The 13,209-nt window shown below is 41.0% G+C and overlaps 1 protein-coding gene across 1 annotated transcript in view; it reads right to left on the bottom strand.

The window, feature by feature from the left end:
• The window catches only part of DHX15 (DEAH-box helicase 15), a 46,273-nt gene extending 35,538 nt beyond the window's left edge, over positions 1-10,735 (bottom strand). Inside the window, exons 1-2 of the mRNA XM_040588303.1 lie at positions 10,474-10,735; positions 4,118-4,466 (exon numbers count right to left, since the gene is read on the bottom strand). Of these exons, the coding sequence (XP_040444237.1) occupies positions 4,118-4,466; positions 10,474-10,541 (417 nt within the window). The 5' untranslated portion in view covers positions 10,542-10,735. The remainder of the gene's footprint in view (positions 1-4,117; positions 4,467-10,473) is intronic.
• Between the last annotated feature and the right edge of the window lie 2,474 nt (positions 10,736-13,209).

Below are 13,209 nucleotides of genomic sequence, written 5' to 3'. Positions count from 1 at the left end.
GTACCTTACATAGATTGTTCGGCAGCCAACATGCTCCAAAGCAACCCAAATTAAAGTTAACACTCAAAAAATGAGATCCATAGCACAGTTTACAGTTTTACAGTAAGCAAATCATATTTTGTAGCTTTAAAAAGTAATGCTTATTAATATCTTAAGCAAAAAATTATTTTCACAATATAAAAATTGTTTTAGCCTGGAATCACAACAAATAAAATTAATGATTAGTTATGTTCATTTAGTTAACTATTGTTCTTTTGAAATTTTATCAACCAGATATGAAAGCCCGGTTTTCATTCCTATGTTAGCATTCATTTTATTTGTCAGTCAGCTGTTTTCTGCTCCTATCAGGAATCTGGAAACAGTAAGAATAATCCAAAATACGAAGCTTTAATCAAAAGAATTTCTAAGGTCAGTAACAGTGTGATGAAGATACAATATATTTAATATGTTATCAGTATGGCATTTTATGAGATCTCCAGGCACAACTAGTTCCAAGTCTACAGACAAAAAAAAAAGATCCACTCTTCCTTAGTAACTACTTTTCAAGTACTCTTGAAAGCTCACATTTACAGAGGAAAAAAACCCCAAGACTGGTTATAAATTGTACCAATGAGGAACAATAAGAAGAGCAGTATAATTTAAACTAGAATTCTTTTTCTTCGAGAACACTGTATTTCAACAGAAAAATGGACATAAGTGAACACTAAAACCTTATGCAAAACTGAAAATAGCAGTTCTTGAACATTGATAGCAGGAATATGAAACCCTATCCTGTAACATACACACACTCCCCTAATATGCAGTGTAGAGAAAGGAATTGGCTTCCCAAGCCCCTAATAAAAACACAGCTCCAGGCATATTAAGTGAAGCTTCTTGACTTTAAACACAGCAAGTTCTGAAATAAACTTTAAAACAGCAGGTCTGTCAGGCCACAGCCACATGAAATAAAAATAATTCAGAAGTGGTTTTCCAGTAAACAGCAAAACCTACAGCACTGGTGTCAAATGTAAGAAAAGGGCTACACAGACTTAGAACTCAATGTGTTGATTTAGATGACCATCGGAGTACTTTTCACATCCAGCTTTAAAAGACATACAAACGGTAGAAAAAAAATGGAGTATGGCACAATCCTTTTTTACTTCAGTCACGACCGTGAATATACTGAACACTTCTTATTAAACCTAAGATGAAGTTAGCTCAACTCCACTGACACACAAAACCCTACAAATCACCAAAACCTTTGACTTTCCTTAAAAAAAAAAAAAAACAGCCATTTTATCAGTATCAAAAGCATGAGGAATAGTTTAGTTAGCACCATTTAACCTCAAGGACTTTCTCAATTAAGAGAAATTTTCAAATATAATCTCCGTAAATATCAGGAAGTAGGGACTACACATATACTGTGTCAGAGCTAAGATCAAAGATAAATGCACCAAGGGCTGTTAAAAGACTATTCCAAAGTCAAAGGAAAGTCAAGTTTCTGAAGGGATAAAGAGCAAGATACAGAAGAGCAGTGTCCAGGCTGTTCTGAGTCACTTCAATTTATTGAAAACTTTCTCTGTTGAAAGTTACATGGTAGAATTCTTGGAATTTTCATTAACTGAAAAGGTGTCAGACTTCTACCCATATCAATTCCCTTGTGGCCTGCAGCAGGAGATTAAACCATACTCAGAATCACCTTGCTTCTGAATCACCCCTTCACCTGCCATGAAAACTTGCTGACAAAGTGGCACCCCTTACCTTACATCAACAACCATCCTACCCTTTATAGTTAAGGCTTTCAAGTGAAAGCAGGTGCTACTCTACTATTGCATCTACAGAAGAAATTTAAATCATTATACCAGCACCACATATGATCCCAAATTTAAAAGAGAGCACATGCTGCATTTATAGCAAGTACTTAAGCTCTTTCTGAAAGCATTTTAGTGCACCCGTTCCACCATGGAACATATCTGGGGAGCATTTAAAGAAAATAGTTAACTTAGAAAGTTAAGTTTGAATTACAAATCAAGCCATTGCAAATACAAGACTTGAAAATTAACAGTCTTGGCTTCCAACACACTACTTCAGTGCTTTGGGTTTAAGTCTATGTGGAACAAGACTTAGGAGATAAAAATTTTCTCAATCATTTCTGTTCTCAAAGCCATGTGTTTCCAAAACTGTGCACTCAAAAAGACTAAAGGGAAAACATGCACATTATCAGGGAAGGGACTTCACAGGCAGCAGCTCATTCTCAAAAATATTATCTATTACTATATAGCCTTCTACTATCACCATGAAAGGGAAGATAAACATTCTGGAAGAACAATTAATTATATATTTCAAATAATGCCAACTTTATACCAATAAAAGCAATCATAAATCATAAATGGTTCAGGTACACCTTCAGTTTAAGTGGTTATGAAACCCTCTAATGCTCATCTTGCCCTGCTCAATAAATATATATATATATAAGAAGAAAAACAACCGCTCCCCCACTGGTTTTAACACAGCACTTGATCACAAAAAGGGTATGACACACACACGCACAACACAAGGTTTTCATTAAGTGGCAGCAGGATCATTTTCAGCAATATGTTCCTACAGAGACACTCAATTGTTTCAACACATATCTGCAATCTCACAGAGTGAATTCAGAAGCAGCTGTGAAGCTTCCAAGACTGCTTATATGCTTGTGGTAGTTTAAATCCCATTTTTAGGAAGATGCCTTGGGTTTCTTAAATCCTTTCTGAAAGTTAAGGGGTAAGGTAGTAAGACAACTCAGGAAAAGCTTATGTGTGTGGAATGGCATGATAGTAAGATATATTTGAAGTTTAATTCACAATTATTAAGAACACATATTCTTTAAATCTTCAGATCGTGCAATGAGAAATGTTGTTTTCATATAGGTAAGTACAGATTTTTTTCACGTGAACGTTCAGAATACTCTCTCTTCCATGTAACTATATCATAAAAAAACTTTTCTGAAGAACTCTATAAAATCCTGGTCTCAGTTTACACATTAAAAAAGCAATACAGATAATGCCATAAGGTACCTTCCAATCAAGACCCTGGTTTCTAAATTTTTTGCAGCAAGAATTCTTCAAATATTTCAGGCACAACTATAAAAGGTATCCAATGTACTACTTATGTCCTTCACTTTTTCTCAACATCCAAATTTATGACTGAAAATTAATTTTTGTAAGACTTACAGTAAGTTATCTATAACCCATTTTATGAAGACTAAAATGTCCTTCATTTTTATTTTCTGACAAGACAGAAGGTATTTATTGGGTTCAGAACAAAGAACTTTTTTACATCACTTTTCCACACAGATTCTAAACACCAAATCAGAGAACAGATTAAAGTTTTCAGCAAGTTTGTCATGCTATAGATATGCAGTGGTATTCCTTAGATCTTCCCTGTTTACTGGTCCCCAAAATTCTTCTTAAAGAGTTAAAGCTCTTCTTAAAGAGTTAAAGGCTCAGCAGATCTGTTACCACTATTTCCAGTGCTAAGGAAGATTTTTAAAGCCATCAATCTACAGAACAACTGTGATTTTTATCTGCAGCACTGGAAAACTATGACCTCCGAGAAGTTTCAGTACAAAGGAAACACCAGTCTATCTCAAGTTTGACTGTCACCAAAACATGATCCAATTGGATCATGTCAGAATTGTATCTGACATTTCAATACCCTTTAAGTTCCTACCTGTAGCAGAAAGTTTCCTATAAGACTAACAAGTCCCTACTTCTGTAACATTTTACCTACTTTTCAGCTGCTATCTACACAAACAGCTAAAACTATTTGGAACCACTGCTTCAGTTTGTAGATTAGTACACTTCTGTCTAGGCATTAAAATCTCTTCCTTCACCAAAAAGGTAACTACCAATCATAAAGCCTAATAGAAACAGGCCAGAGAACAGGACTGGTTTGTGAAAGGGGAAGGTGTTAAAGACTCTTCTCAGTTTTGTATTCATTAAGCAAGTAAAACATTCATCAAATTAGTTTTGGTCACTGTCTGTGAGGTGTCCTTACACAATGAATTTCAAGAAACCAAAGCAAGTTTCACTGCCTCCATACCTAGCAACAGTTCTGACCTTTCAAAAACTGCACTATTATATATATAAGAACTCACCTGTGTTGTTTTACCAGACCCAGTCTCTCCAACCAGCACAAATGACTGATGCCTAATCAAAATATCTGTAAATCTTTCTTTATATTCCCAGACAGGAAGTTGTAGCCTTTTTTTCAGGATGTCATAATATCGTGGTGTATGTGGTAGATTTGTGAAAGGGTTAATACTGTGTGGAATCATTGCTGGTTTTATAGTTGGTAACCCAGCAGCTGCATAATATGTAGAGTTAGATGTAGGTCGCATATCTTTTTCTTTGTCCCTTTCTCTGTCACGATCTCTATCTCTGTCACGATCTCTGTCACGATCTTTAGAACGGTCATCACGGTCCCTGTCCCGGTCCCGATCTTTCCTAAAATGAGTTAAGAAACACAGCAGAAAATGAGACACTTCAATGTTTCAACGCAGAGTAGAATTTAAATACAATGCATCTGTAAAGGTATCTAGTACAAAGTGTATACAAACCAAGTCTTTTAAGAAGCCCTGTAAACAGCTGCTACCTGGATGCTTAAGCGTCAACGTGTGCATGATACGTACGGAATATAAATACACGGTTATACTCACTGTACACAAGCACTGCCACAGTTCCCCTCATTAGAGGCAACACTGAAGAAAGCTATCACATGAAGGGAGCATCATCTTAACCCTCTTCATTTAATAACTATAAAGCATCAGCTGTGTGTTCTAGACTTTTCACACAATTCTTCTTATCCCTACTTGCTGCTGCTACAGAAACGTAAGAGAACACTAAATAGTCATCTTGCCTACCTAGCAAGGGAATTATGCTAACCCACAAAAACTAACTCATGATGATAAGCACGCCCTGAAAGAAAAGTTTGTTTGGTTTCTTAACATCCCACAAGTACTTTGAACTTTTTTTTTTTTATTCTAAGTCCTCCATACAATTCTGACACATAAGTTGCTGAGTCTGAAACCTAAGACTTAAAACCAGCCACCCAGTTCACAGAATCATTTAGATTGGAAAAGACCCTTAAGATTGAGTGCAGCCATTAGCCTAACACTACCAAGCGGTACCACCTTCTCGAGTATCACCTCCTACCACACACTTAAAACAACCAGCATTTACGTATTCCCATTTGTTCCAAATATTAAGTCAAAAAAAGTTCACTGCACTTGCAAAAGAACAATAATTTTCACCATAGTTATCTACTCAAACCTCAACCTCCATCCTCAGTCTTAGTGACAGTTTCTGAATTGCAAATCCACCTACTTGTTCTTGTGCACAATCTCACTCTCCCAACACACACCTGAAACACTTGTAAAGAAACCCCCAGTTTGATCCAAACAACTATAGCTACATGCTTTTAATAAAACCCCCAAACTTACCCTAATTCAGCATTTTGACATATGCACCACTTTACAGAAACACATCACATTTTAAACCAGTGTAAGTCAAAAGATTAGTGGCATCTTTGCCAGGAAAACTGAGATCTTTTCAGCTTTTGTGCATTATGTTAACTGAAATCCCATCAAAAAGGCAAAACAACAAACTAAGCCAACACCAGTTTTATAGTAAATGCTCATATGAACCTTTTTAGGAAGAGTCGTTAAGGGAAAACAAAACCTTCCTCTTGTCTTTACCAGCACTCAGGCATGCATGAAAGAGTAGAGAGCAGAAATCGGTTGGCCAACACTCCTCTCCACAGCCTTCTTTTTAACATACAACCAGTTACATTTGAATGCCAGCTAACTAATAAGGCAATTCCTACCTACAGAGAAGATGCAGTAACCAAGATTATATTAGTACTGGTTCTATAAATTTAAAATCAAAACATGGTGCACACTGGAAACAACCACCACTCTTGTTCTTGCATACACAAATAAACTGCATGCTGTATTTTTGGTTTTGTCCCTCAACAGTTCAATCTATTAGGGCTTCAGAGACTGCTGCAGTAAGTTGGGTTTTTTAAGATTACTTATTTTCAGCGAGTCTGTGTTTAAAGGAAGAAACATACAAAACATACCATTTACTGTCACCTACCTAACTCACTTGTATATAGATTTTCCTAAAGCTTGGGACACTAAACTGTCTGAAAATTAAGGTCCTTTAAGACCATTTGCATGAATCTGAGATACCATAGCTTCAACATTACTTCTGATATGATCAAATGTTGTATAAGCTAGAAATCTCTTCTTAGTGGACAATGGCAAGCAGGTATTGCAGAACCCAACAGGTTCATACTGGCTGGTATGGAAGTTTACCCCCTTTACAAACAGAAGGAACTAGCCTCTATTATGCTACTCTCAATGGTCGAAGAGTCTGATAGCATGTATCGGACAGGAATAAAGCTTTGGACTTGTAGTTAATGAGCTACTCACAATCTGATTTTAAATATCTGCAGGTACTGGGATAAACAGGTGGCTGGTCAGACAATAACATCATTAACAACAAAAGGAAATAAAGGCATAAAAGCAATTTAAGAATGGTAAAGTCGGGGTGAAATGCAAAAGCCTATTAACAGCACACACTTCAATGAAAGAAAGAGTAAGACATACTACTAATCGAGGGATTTTTGGAGTGAGTTTTTTTGTTTGTTTTTTTTTACAGGGGGGTGGAGTGTGGTGGTATGCATGTGCTTCTGAAGGATTTTTATTCTTTACTGCTATCTAGTCAAAGTGTAAAAAATCCACATCAATAAAACTATTCCATAATCATTTATTTAAGCAGTATTATGTCAGAACCTTCTACATCAGAGCTCATAAAGCGTACCTTCAGGTATACTTAAGCCTCTCATAAACCAATGCCACTGCTAAAACAGACCCATACTGTTACCAACCCTTCTTGCATGCTGGTATAAGCATTTCAACAGTCTTGTGAAGAACAAGCCCTCCTTAGACTCCCTCCACCAATGCTAATTCTAACTCAGGTCAGTTCTCTGATCTAGTCTCCCAAACACTCACTTGCAGTACAAGGGAGAGGGCAGCACGTCTTCTGTGCTGGTAGCAGTCTGTGTGGGCTTAAAGCATGGATAAAAATACAACCTCAAGAACAAGACAGTAGATTAAATGGACTAGAAATACGATCCAGAATGGAAGGTCCTGTTAATCCCCCATTTCTGAGTTCCTTCATTGAACTCTTAGAGCTGTTTGTTTAATCACACAAGTAAGAAAACAAACCCATCCAGTTCTATCTACGTTTCAGAAGTAAAGCACTACTTACATGTTCAGAGTTGTGTCTGCCTCTCCTTTTATAACAGAAAGACAGAAGCAGGGGCAACCAATCTCAGCATAGAAAAAATAGAACATGTCCTCACAAGCTTACTCTCTAACATCATTTTATAGCAGTATTTGTTTGTTTTTCCCTAAAAATGCTTCCCACTCTCCCATTATTACTGAAACTTCGCAAACATATCCAGACTCCTTTGGCCAACAAGAGAAAAGAGAAATGACACATACGCTGCCATACGAATTTACTATATTTCTAAAGATGCAGCTTGGTAGTCCTTCATTTATAAATTGTCAAATTCAATGTGCTTTTCATTATTGCACAAAGAAAAATTATCTCAAACCCAGAAATTAACAATAAAAGGATTCAAATTTAATCACATTTGTCTTGTGCCTGAATCCCGTAACAGCCTAAATAATCAGAAGGGTGTTAGGGGGTTTTTTGCTGTTTTTCAAGCGTAGTATGGGCTGATTTCACTTCCTTATGTCCACACATATATACACACATGGATACAAAAGAAATGTTGTAGCAATCACTAAATCCAAGCACAAAAAGCATATAAAAATGAAAATGGAAACAAAGGGCACAAGGTAAAGCCACTGATCATCACAGTGAAAGTTACACACATCTAATAGAACATCAGTGCTTTTTTTCCTCCATTACTAGATACGGCAATTGTTGATGCAAGAAAGCCAATGCAGCTAAAGGATGGTTTCTGTTCTGTTCTATTAAAAAAACTAAGTACCATGAGTCTGAACTATACATCCCACTAACAAGAACTGAAATTAAGTATGTGTGGAAAAAATTAACAGATTTTAAGTAGTATATATGCAATTCACACACTGCAACCAAAAACCTTGCATACGATTCCCATCTTTCAAAAAAGTTTTTGCTTCATAAATTATACAAGATCACAAGAACACAAATGTGCTGATGCTTATGGTTACACCAACAATTACAAGCCTGTTGGCCTGGCACTGTTGCCATGTAGAGCCACACATACCATGACAGGCTTCAATTAAAAAGGAACTCAAACCATACAGGGTAACGTGATACAACATTCATATTTGGTCAGGTGGTCCAGTTTGAATGCAAGACAAATCACCGTTCAGTTTATGAAGTGCTAACCATCCAAAAGGCCAATTCAGCTTAACCCACCTCCAAAACCAACTAAACTGCATTAAGGCGCTCTCAACACAGAGCAAGACATGTACATACATGCTATTTACACAATTCTCTCTGTGCATCTTACTTAGAGCCTTCCATAAGCTGTACACCCAAACTACCCTAAAATAATTCATGACAATGTAACATTAGTATGGCTTGTGCTACATGAATTAAAATTTCAAGTAAAATCAGAAATAATCATGTTCAAAAATTATGCTTACAGTGACTTGGTTTAAGTCTTATGCCACTTAATGCTTTTACTGGCAGAGGAGGAGGGGACAAAGAAGGGCCACAAGACCAGCACTTGTATAGATTTTAGGTGCCATAAAAGTCAAAGACTTCTAGTTAGAAAGTTTTACTACTGGTGGAAACTCATTACAGTACATACAAAATGGTAAGACTAAGGGTTCAGGATGCCAGGAAATAATCAGTAAAAACAATGCCAAATGAAACCATACCAAAACCATAAAACCCATCAACATACAAACAAGGAAATACTGACCTGTGATTATTTTACAGCCAACCCTAACAGTTGTACCACATTTAAATAGTGCCTAGTTTTGGCATGATCGTTTGAAAGTTTTACATAAAAGCTGCATATGTACAACTTTTCTGTATACCCAGAAGAGCTATTTCAACTTTTGGCAAATCATGCAAAAAGGTATTTAACGAGATAAATACTCGATACATTTACTTAGAAAAAGAAATATAAGATTACAGTGATCCTACATACAGCAAATAAATGTTCGATAATAAACTTTCATTTTTGTTTAGCAGGGGAAAATGCATCAAACCCTAGAGGCTAAAAGCTGAAGTTATACAAGCTCACCTTTAAAAAAAAAAAAAAAGGCAAGTTTTGCAAAGACTATCAGTGAACACTGACTGCTGCGGTAGACTTTAAGTTATTGCAAACTTTGAGAACAAAATGAAGTATTTTCCTTAGATAAATAATCTAGCCCAAAACAATGCTGTTGGACTTCAGAAATGGATTAATTCACGGAAGTCTTTTGTGCTCCATCAAGAAGGCCAAACTAGATAAACACTGTGTTTGTGTTCCTTGAGACTTCAGAAATTTACTTTAAAAAGCCAGCCACCCTCCCCCCACCCAATTAGTGGGTAGGAGATTATGCAAAGGCGGCTCTAAAACAACTATGTCTAAAAGGACATGAGCGTATAGTCTGTGCTCCTGCAATTTCATTAACGGCAATGAAAATCTGCTAAAGCTTGTGCGGTACAGTCCTAAAACTCTAACCTTTGCAAAACTAAGGAAAAAATCTAATCCCTCCCCTGACCTCTACCTCAAAACTCACCTCACCGTCGATTCTTACTTGAAGTAAAGCATATCCCTGCCGGTTACTGAAAGACGTTAACAAAAGAATAACGTTCCTACCAGGGCAGGCACTAATTATAGAGGCGGAACAAATCTCAAACTGACCTCTAGGACCACATTTACCAGACAAAATTAGAAGGAAACAAACAAAAAAGGAACGAGGTCGGGGGGTGGGGGATAAATAACGAAAAGAGCCGCAGACAAAGCCGGGCGCGGGGGAGTGGGCCTAGCAGCGCGCCGCCCCCGGTCCGCCGCGACGGGAGCCCAGCCCGCCCCGGCGGCTCCCTCCCCTCCCCCCCCCCCCCCCAACACCGCCACACGAGGCTCTCCCCGCCCGCTCCCCACCTCCGCGCTGCCGCCATCCGCCTCCCCCGCCCCCACCGCGGGGCCCGGGCCCGGCAGAAAGGCCGATCGCGGGCCTAGGCCTAGCGCCGCAGGGAGCTGCCGAGGCTCCCGTGCCTGCCCAGTCGAGGCGGCGCCGCCGGGGGTTCGCCGCGCAAATGCGGCTGCTGTAACTCTCTCCTTCCCCCCACGCATGGCGGCCGCCCCGCTCCCCGGGGAGGCCCAGCTCCGCGAGGAGCGGCCACGGCATAAGATAGGGAGCGGATGGCGCGGGAGCCGCTGCGATCCCCCATCCGCCGCAGGCCGCGCTCCTCAGGCCGCGCCGCCCCTTACCCGTCGGTGGTGCGTTTCTTGCTGGAGCTGTAGTCGTCCCCCAGATCTAGGCGGTGGCGCTTGGACATGGCGGCGGCGAGCGGCCGCTCGGTGCGGCGGGCAGGCGGCGGGCCGGCCGGGGCTAGGTGCGGCGGGGCGCGCTCTCCGCTCCTCGAGCAGCAGCAAGAGCAGCGGCGCCGCGAGGCCAGGCGCAGCGACTAAAATGGCGGCCGGAAGGAAGCGCCGGGGCTGCGCGAGACGCTGGCGCGCGCGGCGAAGTGACGGCGGGTGGGGGGGGGGGGGGGAAGAGAGTGGAGTGCGCGCGCGGGTCCGCCTGCAAAAGCCTTCCCTCGGCGCGCGCCCTCAGCGCCGGGCCCCGCCCCGCGCGCTCCAACGGCCGCGTGGGGCCCGCCATGGCGGCGGCGGCCGCGGGGGTGGGGGGCACGCGGCGCGGGCGGGCCCCGCGCGGGGCGGGCTGGGCTGTGGCGGGCCGCCCTGTCAGGGCCCGGCCGTCGCCGTCGGTGCCCGGTAAGAAAAAGCTGTTTCCACAGCCCGCTCCGTCCGCCCGGGCACGCGTGCCTTGGGACGGCAGTTGTCGCGGGCGGAGCTGAAGCCTGGGTAGCTGGCCTTGTAAACCTCTGGTTTAGGCCGTCAAAGGCTGCCCGGGCTGTGTCAGCCTTGCGTGTGTGGAAAGAGGCAATCTTTCACAAGTCCTCCATAGGAGCAGAAGTACGAGAAAACCCGGGATGTCAAAGCTACATGCTGTAAAAGCACATACAGCCTTTAACTATGCGAACGTTAAGAATAAGCGTTCATGGCAGTTTATTTCATGAGGAAAAAAATTTCCCTTTCAGAGACCCAGAAACACAGTTAGTACTTTTTGCCACTTGCTCTTGCAGTTTGTGTACGTGTCTGTCCAGAATACTAGTACAAGGGAAGCCCGTGTTCATAGCACAAACTCTGGTAGACCTGTTTAGTTGTACTGCATCAAAGTCTTGTAAGTATGAGCATGGCTACAATGATGTTTAGTAACAATTCCTGAAGCAAAACGAGATACGAAGTCAAGCGCCATTTCCTCACTACAGTTAAGTTTTCTTGAACGGTTACAGCTGTAATTAGTCGTTTTTCACCTTTCCAACCAGCGTAACTGCCAGCAGAAGCCTGCAAGTTTAAGCCTGGTGTAGAAGTTGGGTCCTCAGAGTTGTTTCTCGTGCCCCTAAGCTGTTCCCCATCTCTTACCACCCCCGGCACCTTATAAGAACTGGGTTAACCACCCACACAAACAACATGTGTCCTCTGACTGAAGGCACAGATGAGCCTGGGCAGAAGAAGACGAAGTCAGGCAGACAGTGAGATGCCTCTAACAACCGTGTCTTCAAGTCAGAAGCACGCTTGGTGCTCACTGAGCAGCCTCTGTGCTCACACAACTTCCTTCAGCCATTTCTGCCCCTTCCCAGCGCTAAGTCTCAGCAGATGCCTCACCTTCCAGCGCAGTCACTTGATACTTCAGCACAGCTCATAAAAGCCAGTCTCTTAAGGGCTTCTGGAAGAGCAAGAGGGACTGTTCTTGATATTTCTGACAGCTATTTGGAGAACATGAACCACTGGACATTCTGTTCTCTATTCCTCCCCTTTCCATTCCCAGTCTTATCTCATGCTCCTTCAGCCCTATGTGGTGGTTTAAATTCATATCATAGACAAGTAATTTTAAGATAGAATTAAAAATACTAACATCATATTGGTTTCTCTCTTCATCTAGGTACATTTATTGAAAAACATGCACTTCGCAAGACTTCCTCCTTGTCACTCTTCACAGCTCGTCTCCCAGAGAGTACCACAACCTTTGCTCAGCTACTTGAATGAGCACTTGCTCCCTAAGCATTTTGGTCAAAGGAATTGGGTTAGTTCAGATGTTTAAAATAATAAATTTTTGTTAACTTTATCTGACTGTGAAAGCAAGGGAGTATTCACACAAATGGCTCAGCTAACAAATACGAAAGTGGTCAGGAAAGATTATCTAGCAGCAGTGGCTTGTTCCACAAGTACAGCCAGCTCAGCAAGTGGGTGTTTGTCCATAGCTTCATGTTCCAAATTTTTCTGGGATTACATCAGTATAACTACTAAAATATTTCATGTAGACAAGTCCTTAGAGTATGTTCTTTAACAGAAGCGCATTCCTGTCCCTAATTTTAGATAATATAACAAAATGGCACCCACAGCTCAAGTGGAGTTCTAGACACTAGTGTAATAAAAAGAACATTTTCCTGCTTGGAGTTATCAACTGCAATAAATATTCCTGCAAAACTGGATTTTGAGCTTTTCCTGTGAAGCTGGAAGTAATTTCTGAAGTTACATTACAAAAAAACACTGGAATATCTATGTCACAGGTTGCCAGAGGATGTGTTTGTTACAGGATGTCTCTATCCCAAATAGCAAGCTTATTTTTTTTGATGCTGTTGTAGTGTACACAGAGCTGTTTTCTCAGAATGCAGCCAAGGGAATCCCCAAGTGTATTTTAAATTATGTCTGTCTTAAACAAAAGCAAGTGATTATTGAAGTAGAGTGTTTGAATAGCACACACTTAGCTTCTCAGAGAAGGGAGACAAAAAATATAATGGCTAGGTCTCCCTGGAAAGTGGGAAAACAGAAGAAGAACATAAAAGCATTACATGCATTAGTTGGGATGAGCAGCTACTGTTGTGCAGTTCTCAGAAGGCAGCAAGTGTCCATTAAGGGGAGCCGGGAGAGCTCTTGGGC

This window comes from Falco naumanni, chromosome 1 (assembly GCF_017639655.2).
Source record: "Falco naumanni isolate bFalNau1 chromosome 1, bFalNau1.pat, whole genome shotgun sequence".
NCBI lineage: Eukaryota > Metazoa > Chordata > Aves > Falconiformes > Falconidae > Falco > Falco naumanni.
The sequence above is the reverse complement of the archived record's forward strand: the minus strand, read 5'-3'. Positions and strand labels throughout refer to the sequence as shown.